Source organism: Zea mays, chromosome 5 (assembly GCF_902167145.1).
Source record: "Zea mays cultivar B73 chromosome 5, Zm-B73-REFERENCE-NAM-5.0, whole genome shotgun sequence".
NCBI lineage: Eukaryota > Viridiplantae > Streptophyta > Magnoliopsida > Poales > Poaceae > Zea > Zea mays.
In genome coordinates, this window is record NC_050100.1 from 59,812,917 (window position 1) to 59,822,076 (window position 9,160).

Here is a 9,160-nt window from a genome sequence, read left to right on the forward strand (position 1 = left end):
TTTATTTTAAAAATGGGATAATTATGAAAAATAAAATATCTTCAAACCCTAGCAATATATATATATATATGGCTAGAACCCTCTCATCGAGCCCTTTCCAAATTTTGAAATTGTTTCCCCAGTTTAGATCCGCAACTCCCGGAATTGCTCGCCGAAGTTCAGGACAGTTGCAACTCCGGCGAACTCCGACTTCTCTGGTGAGCCCTCCACCATTGTTGCACATAAAGTTCTTCGTTTTTTTCTCTCCCGCATGTGTAGCCCCTCTCTCACTTCCCTCTCTCGCTTCCCCGGCGACGACACCCCTCCCCCCTATGGCGGTGGTGCCCCCCCGGCTCGGCCCGGCCCCCTGCGCTGCTCGGCCTCCCCTCCCCATCCTTGCCATGGTGAGAGACAATTGATAATGAATCCCACAGTGCAATACAAATGACATGTTAAGTTTAATTCCATAGAATACTCATGTGAGGGTCCGAGCCAGCACAACTAATATACCAGTTTTACACTCTGCAGAAGTTGCACATCTTTACCCACAAGATGTGTTCCCTTTGTCGCCTCGGGTCGATCGGACCCTTAAACACTTCCAAGGTGAGTAAGTGAGGGCACACTGAGGGTCTGAGCCACTCTTGATCGTGATGCAAAGTTTTATCTTCATATATAAATGAGTCTATTTATTTATTCACCCATTATACATTTTCTAATTTAGATTTAGTAAAGTTTGAATCACAAATCCAAATATAATGCACAAACAATAACTCCAGCATGATGCGTGAATTAACGCTTTTATTTAGCCTTTTTTATAAGAAACATGCCTCAAAATAAAACACGGGTTCAAATAGACTTTATTATTATTCTCAAAATAATAAAGAACTAGTTAAAACTTCTTAAGCATTATTCAGGGTTTATAAAATGGTCGGTTGGTTGAAGTACATATATGTCCCAACTCGAAACTAGCTGTTGGAGAAAAGCTGCTGCTTCTCTGCGACACACCGAACAGTTTGGTGCTCCACTAGTCGCTGGATATGATCGTTTCAAGTGATCGTTTCAACGCGTTAGCCTTGCACTAGACAGTCCGGTGGCTCTCCTCCATAGTGTTACTAGAAACTAGTCGTTAGGTTCCTGTTCACTGGTGCACCGGATAGTCCAGCACGTGGCACCAGACAGTCCGGTGTGCCACCGAACAGTTCGGTGCTCTCAGTCGGATGGTCCGCCGGTGGTTACACTTTCTTCATGTCTTGGACTTTGCTTAATAATTGTTGATCTTCACTTATGGTCTTCATAATGTCTTTTTTGAGGTGTTGCTTCTTCAATGCCTTAGTCCAAGTCACTTTAGCGTCATGTGAACTACAAATACAAACACTAACAAATACATTAGTCCACAGATTATATTGATCATCAAACACCAAAATTATTTAGTTAAATGGGCTGAGGTTCATTTTCCTTAGAATGGGGACAGGAATGGAGAGCTATTCCCCGACATAAATTCCTCATTATCATCCCTAATATCAACTATGTCTCCAAGATATCTGTTGCACAAACGATCCCTTTTGCATGTGTACATGTCAACATCTTGAGCTACCAAAATAAATAGACACGCTAAAAACGTACTTATATGATGATAGACGCAATGACGTTGAAAAACATGTCCAACTAAGATCGTCTTCAAGAGTCTACTAAATTTTACTCGCTAAATTTCATTTAATGAGTCATTTGAATAAAAATCACTTTATATATATTTTCAATCTCCAACAATCTTTCTATATATTGCTTACACTTTAAAGAGTCATTCACGTTTTCTATATTTGGCTAGCGAGAAAATCCAAATAAGAGATGGCTATATTTGAATAACTATTTAGATAAGTTGTTGTGGGGTGTTTTTTAAATTAAAAAACTCTATTTATATAGATTAAGAAAAATACAGAGAGTCTCTTGAGTGCTCTAATAACTGGTTATTGTGTTTTACTATAAGCTTATTTATGTTCACTTTTACAATCCTACATATTACATTTCATTAGCATTACACAGTCAAATCTCATGCATACATGCTTCCACTTATTAATCATTTCCTGCTCAAATTACACTTACATAGACACAATACTTAAATCCAAATTAAGATTTCATAATTGAATTTGATATATCATGTGCAGGGGCACGACATTCACTACTCTCTTCATTTTTTTATTTGTCGTCGTTTAGTTTAAAAATAAACTAGCGGACGATAAATATTTAACAATAGAGGTAGTATTAAATTATACAGTGTTAAATGATCATCTAGTCATTCCTTAATTTAATTTTAGATTAAAAACAAAAAGAAACATGACCCATTAGACAAGGTGTTACAATTCAGGAAGAATTGTACTCCATCCGTTTTCTTTTATTTAACGTTTCCGATCAGTTAGCACAAATTAATATAACCGAAGCCAGACTAAATTATCCCTAATTCTAGCAGGTGTTGGCTGCACAAACGTGCTCATCTGGAGTAATTCTCAAATCTGAGCGGGGAGTATAAGAGGGTAAAAAAGGAAAGATGTTTTACTTTATACTACTAGCGATAAGTATTTTGAATACTTTTAGTTTGTACTACTGGTGTTAAATAAAAAAACTGAGAGTATTAGCAGGGATATTTTCTATGTTTTGTTAGCGATTGATCTTTTTTACATGGTCAAGTTAAGGTCTTGTTTGGGAATAAAATTTTTAAAAACCACAGTTTTTTAAATACTACAGTATACTTTAGTCATGACAATACCGTAGTTTACAATATCACAATTTTGAAAACTGAGGTCCAGATTTAAGTTTAAAATATCTTAAAACAACTATAGTATTTGCAATACTTCAGTTTTGAAAACAGAGATTTTAGTCAGCTTGTCAAACACTATTCTGTATATAACTTCCAAAACTGTGAAAAAACTTCAATTCCAAAATTCCAAACACCCTAAGGCTTTGTTCGTTTCATCCCTAATCCATGGGGATCGAGGGGGATTGGAGTGGATTGAGGGGGATTTTGACTTGTAGGGGATTCAATCCCTCTCAATCCCATGGATTTGATAAAAACGAACAGGGCCTAAGATGACATTCATCAGCGAATTTTCCCACCGCTCAGCAGTGACCTCGTTCCCGTCCTCCTCGCATCCCTCTCGTCCGCCGCCGCCTGGCTCGCGCCGCCGACAGTTTCTCGGCCCAGATCGAGACACGCCCGCCATCCTACACCAGGTGCCGAGGCCTTCGCCGATCAAAGAGATCCCAGACAGCAGGTATTCCCTCCCACCCCCTTCTCTTCCCTGCTGCTGTGCGACGCCGAGTTCCCCACCCACCTCAAGCTATTTGGCTGTTCGATGCCTAGTAACTTTCTAACTATTTGCGAAAATTATTGGGTGTCCATGTGTACACCCATGTCCTTCTACTAGATCCGTCCGTGCCCTGCTCCTCGAACCATGGGGACCTCTGCCCAGGAATCGCCTCTCTGGAAGCGTATCGACGATGCCGAGTAGTAAGATTCTCCGCTTCCCTTCTTCCCCGTCCTTTACTTAGGGTAGCTTGTTCCCTGCCCTTGCTTATTGGCTATTACTAGTTGACGAGCACTGGTTGTGCAATCGAACTACGTTGTCCTGAGTACAAATCTGTTCCGATCATCTTGCTTTATCCGGTTTGGAACTGCAAGAGGAGTGGAAGCCACAGAAGCATATTCTCATCATTTGATATGACTGTCATGATTGCCGAATTTTTTATAGCCTACTTTTCCTGCCTGCTGATGAGCGATGGAGTTGCGGAGTGCCTGCCATTGTTTACAGTGCTTTCCGTTGCATACCTGAATATGCAAGGCCATATTTTATCTGAAAAGTAAGAAGTGCGGTCAGCTGTTTCCTTACCCTGTTGCCATCCTCATGTTTCAGCTATCTAGTCAGTGGATCATTTGACCAGGCGGTGTTGACTGCTTTATCCGTCGCCGATGAAATACACATGGCTTCTTTGGAGAGCGCTAGCGACCAGGATGAGCTCCTGGAGATGCTTGAATCGGCTGGGATGGTGCTTGTGCAGGCACTAAAAGAACTCAGGAGGTAAATCCTTCTCGATTTCTGTTTTTTTTTGTACCTATACATCCTGCCGGAACCAGATTTGGTATATTGCTATCTGCTGTAACGAGACAAACTGCTGGTGACGAAATTAGTGCCTAGATTTGCCAAATGGAAAGCATCGGATCCCTGCGTACTGATGATGTAGCTCTGTGCTGAACATACGCAGAGCTCGTGTTTAAGTCTTTATCATAACACACTACGCTAAATATTCCAGGGCCTCTGAGATGTTTGCTCAGCTTAAGATGATGTTTGGTTCAGTGCCATCAGTGCCTGCTAGAGTTTTCCTTACAGGGTAATTGCTACTCATAAGTCCCATATACTTAGTACTACCTGAAATGTATCCATCAATTTTCTGTATCAATGACTGCTATATTTCTCCTCATAGAGCTACCATTCAAATGGCAGAAGGATCTATATCTGACCTCAGACCAATCTTTGAGGAGTACCTTGCCAATTGGAGATATACGGATGATGAGGTTTATGTTTTTGATGGAGGAAATGACAGCACTTCAAATGGTTTTGTCGTTAAATCTATTATGTCAACTGGCCAGTATTTTGAGGTGGCAGAATTGTATACAGTAACATTCCTCTGTATTGTCTCTCAAGATAGTGAAACTGCTATCTCATGGGCAGAAAAGGCTCATCTAACTGAGCAAAGCCGGCAGGTTTTTTTTTTTTGTAAACGCTACTTAATAATTCTACTACAGCATAAGAATCTGAGTGTTCCATTATGCTAACATAGGTCTTCCAGCGTGGGATCTTATAGGTCCAGATAATTTTCATGCTAAAGTAGGATTCTTATGTTCCCAAAACTATTTCTTGTATGAATTAATTCCCACTACAGTATGCTTCTCATTTCCGAATAACTTCTATAGTTCCATGCTAAACTAGGGCTCTTCATATTTCCAAAGCAATTTGTTTTGAATTCCCGTCATTCTTTATTTTCTTTAGAGGTTTTACTGTTGCATTCTTTTTTCATCAAGACATTTTTTTTCTTTCTTTCTACAGGACCTACTAAAAAAGCTTCATGCAGTGCAATTAGCTGCAAATAAAAAACTGTCCACTGTTGAAGGGGTAAAACAAACAGCAGAGAGGAACCTTTCTACTTCTACAAATGACTCAACACCATCGCCACATGAGGATCCTCCAAAGATAGTTCCTGCGTGCGATGGGCTCAAAAAGGTCCTGCTGAAGTCTGCTCAACAAGCTCAGCATGTTGCAAATCATTTTGATCCGTTTTTCTGGTGGTTTCATTCAATTCGCCTGAAGTTTGGGAAAATACATATTGTTCTACCCAGTGGTAAGTTAGTGTTTCTGTTCTCTCTGCTGTTCTCAGCCATGTACGTGCTGCGAAGGAAAACTGCTGGCTTGAAGAGGTAAGAACCCCTCGGTCGACTTTACTATGGCCCAAGGCACCTTGTTTTGTTTTCGTGCTTTAACAGTCCAAGTGAATGCTATGTGTATGAATCTGCTGAACAGGGCTGTGTTCCAGCAAGCTGCTTCCCTGCGACGAGCATTTTTTGATGCACTTCAGCTTGCGTTCTCTGTCCAGATGAACCCTCTAGCTGCTGTTCAACAAGTGCCACAAGCCCCTCGAGGAAGCTGGTGATTGGTGATGTTCTTTATGCCTTGATCTATGTAACATTATAACTCAACTGAAATTCAACAGGCAACCAGATTTCATGTCGCGGAAAATGTGGCTGTGTAAATACTAGTGTGCTTAATGCAGCATGAATGTGATGATGACCTGGGTTTTTTTGTGTCCATTCTCACCTGAAGCATATTGGACTGGGGATTATTTACAAGAGCTATGGCTTTTGAATTGGGGAAACGGATTAAGTGCAACCAAACCAATTAGTGTAACCGATGAAACCAAGACATAAGGATGGATATTTTTTAAAAAGGTTCTGTGTCTTGGTTGTACTGTTATAACAATTGGTTTGGTTGCATCTCATACGTACCTTTGATTGGATAGGCCAAACTCGTTCTGGACTTGTCTTCAACATCTCATCTGCTGCTCTATGAATCATATCCTTGACTTATCTTGGCAAGATTGGAGCGGTGGAACAAGAGGGCCATCCTATGAGCTCTGTGTCAGTACAACAATCTAGGAGTTGCATGGTTTCTCAACCAGCTTGTCTCGCCTAGCCTATATGGGCAAGCAAAACCTTGCCAGTCCAGGTGAGCCAGTTTAGACTGATCTCTCTTCTATAGATCTCTATCTCTACTATATTAAAGCACAGTTTCAACGTTCGTTCCGCGTTATCTTTTTATAAATAACCCTTTACATCTATTTTAAATTAACCTGTTGCACGCCTCCTCCGCGCAACCAATCTCCACGTTCTAAATTACACCTCCGCATATAGATGGCCAAACGGCGGCCCGGCACGGTCCAGCTAGACCCGATGCTCGTGGGCCACAGCTTTGGCCCAGGCACGACACGTCGGCCTGCTGTTCGGGTCAGCCTGCTGACCGGGCCGGCCCGTTAGCCCGTCGGGCATTTGGTTAAATCAGCGTAAAATGTTAAAAAGCGGTGTAGAAGGTGGGGTTCGAAAACACGTCCTAATAATGGAAGAAGTGCAGAAGACACTGGGTGAAACCGTCTAACCAGTAGAACATCATGCTCATGTGTTTTTAATATAGAATATAAATTGTACATATGTATATACGATTTTTTGTAAAATAAAAAAATATAATCGTGTGGGGTCGGGCCAGTACTATAGGCCGAGGCTACGGCCCAAGCATGGCACGACGCTTATGTCGAGCTGGCCCATGCACTATTAAATGGGACGTGCCTCGGGCCGGCTCGTTAGACATGACTCATTTGGCTATTTATACCTCCGCACAATAATAATGGTCCTCGCCTCAGTTGTCGTCATCTTGTTCGATATCCTGCTTCTTTTCTCTCTCCCCTTATGCCTCCGCCTCCGTGGCACCCTATTCTTGGCAGAGAGCGTGGGAGCAGACGTCTCCCCATATTCGTCCGACACCAGCCTCGACACCGACCCGCGCAATAGTTATTGCACGTCCACGGGGACGTTTCACAGCATGCTCGCACCATCGTTTTCACCGTTGTCGGACGTCCCATTCGTCTTCTCGGCCTTCGCCCTATTCTTCCTCCCCAACCTGTTGCCCCCCGCCCACAGTCGCAGCCGCGAGCCGACCGACGCTCGTCGACGCGGGTACGGGGCGAGTCGGTCTTGCTCCTAGCCTTTCTCCGTGCGTGCCGCCGAGTAGGACACAGTGACGCCTGCCACGCTTAGGTGATCTTGGCGATGAGGAGTACATGTCTAAGATATTGGACAACCAAGTCCCGTAGCGCGATAGCAGTTGGTATATGCTACGGAGTTGGTGGTGGTGTTGTGTCGCCTCGGCTGGTCTAAGGCTGGGGAGGCACTCACATTTTCTCATCCTTCTCGTACTGACGCCTGGTGCGGGTGCCTCTCGGTTTGGAGCTGCTCCGGCTGGTCTTCTTTCTTCGCTTGTGTGCTCTCTCCCTATATGTATCTAGCGGTATACTACCTATGTCGCCTCCAGATGCCTAGGTATTCGTCATGTCCTTCTCCAGCAACGAACATGTATGCTCGCCTCTTCCATTCCTGGTCTACGAAACCTTGAAAGTGGGGGAGGCGAGGGATGTGGTCCCTAATTTGCTGCCTATGGTACCCATTCGATGGCTCGACATCGCCTGTCTACATGACCTTTCTCTTACCACGGTGTCGACTCGGTATGCTTCTACTACTTCTATGTACCTGTCACCCATCCTTCTGTCATTGCAAAATATATTGTGTTGTTCCTCTGTTGTTTTGGATGTTAGTTTTTTTGTTGCGCTAAGGACTAAACATAATTTAGGTGTGTTAATACTTTATTTATTGTATGCACGTGGTTTGTGTTCTTTTGATGATGGCTCATGGATCCTGCAAAATATGTGTTAGGATTTGGAGATCCATGTGGGCACTACCATAAGGTGTTCGTCCCTTGTATTCTTGGCTTTTGCATGCATTAGGTTATTTTTGGGACCACATTGGCACATGGACTCCATGATGTTTGAGGTTGCTGAATTGGATGGAGCGGCAATGATTTGTTACGCTAACATTAAAAGAAAAGTTTATTTGTTGGTTTTAAACGTTAGTAATTGCTACGAAGTACCATAATTTGTATGGAGCGCACCCAATTTTTATTGATGCCTGACTTTAGCAACCACTCCATATTTTGATCTATCTTTTTTATAAATTTGAGTTAATGTGACTTATTTTAGAAACTTGAGCTCATGAACTTACTCTTATTTGGTCTCTGTATGATGGAATTATGTCATTTTACAATCTCTGTTCGTTCAGTCACTCATTGTGAACTTTCTTCTAATCGTTCCATTCATTGACCGTGTTGTACCAATACATATTGGATGGAGTAAACAACATCAGTTAGTAAAATAAAAAAATATTATGTGGAGTGCGGAGACAAATCAATAAAAAAATCTTAAGATCGTTTTAGTTTACGCGGGTATTGTTGTGAGTCTGTTGGCACCAAATTGAGAGGTGGACGGTCCGCGGTCTGGACGGTCCGCGCCTGTGGGCCGGACGGTCCGCGCGTGCGCAGAGCAGATTAGGGTTCCGAGTTTTGTGCTACGGTTGTTAGCTAGATTCGTGGAATTAGCTCAGAAATTAGTTTGTAAAGGGTCCAGCCCCCCTCCTCTATAAATAGAGAGGTATACGGCCGATTTGGAATCACCAATCGAATCAATAACACTTTTATTTCGCATTTATTTCCTATACAATTAGGAGTAGTTCTAGTCTAGTTCTAGTTTAGCCTCTCGATCCCCAAATTCTTCGCTTCTCTTCGACTCTACGTCGATTAGAGGAGTTTAGATCGGCCTGCCCAAGCCTAGACAACTCCTAGGATCTCTCATCCCCGGTGGGGTCCCTCCCGGGAGCGAGATCCAGGCGCCGCCGGTGATCTTCCCCCGCCCCTGCGCACGTGGGGACCGTCCAGCCGTTAAGCAGGAAAACCGTCTGCCCCTGTGCAGAGAGCACCACCGCTGGTTCGTGTTGAGTGATTGGCGCCCTAAAAGGTGTCAACATACGTTTTGGCGACTC

The 9,160-nt window shown here is 43.0% G+C and overlaps 1 protein-coding gene across 4 annotated transcripts; it reads left to right on the plus strand.

Moving 5' to 3' along the window:
• Positions 1-3,045: 3,045 nt before the first annotated feature.
• Positions 3,046-5,833, plus strand: LOC100384040 (3-phosphoinositide-dependent protein kinase-1). Of its 4 annotated transcripts, none has more exons than XM_035958764.1 (7): positions 3,072-3,245; positions 3,399-3,481; positions 3,885-4,049; positions 4,282-4,359; positions 4,453-4,627; positions 5,076-5,443; positions 5,547-5,823. In XM_035958764.1, exons 2-7 carry the CDS (start codon positions 3,426-3,428, stop codon positions 5,674-5,676), a joined length of 972 nt encoding a protein of 323 aa, XP_035814657.1. In that variant the 5' UTR covers positions 3,072-3,245; positions 3,399-3,425; the 3' UTR covers positions 5,677-5,823.
• Positions 5,834-9,160: the final 3,327 nt, after the last annotated feature.

Bases quoted from the DNA above. Each gene is read 5' to 3' on its own strand.
- LOC100384040 (XM_008645916.3), top strand. From the start codon at position 3,061: ATGACATTCATCAGCGAATTTTCCCACCGCTCAGCAGTGACCTCGTTC. The intron at 4,733-5,075 runs GTTTTTTTTTTT...TTCTTTCTACAG, and splicing joins TAACTGAGCAAAGCCGGCAG to GACCTACTAAAAAAGCTTCA. The intron at 5,444-5,546 runs GTAAGAACCCCT...TCTGCTGAACAG, and splicing joins AAAACTGCTGGCTTGAAGAG to GGCTGTGTTCCAGCAAGCTG.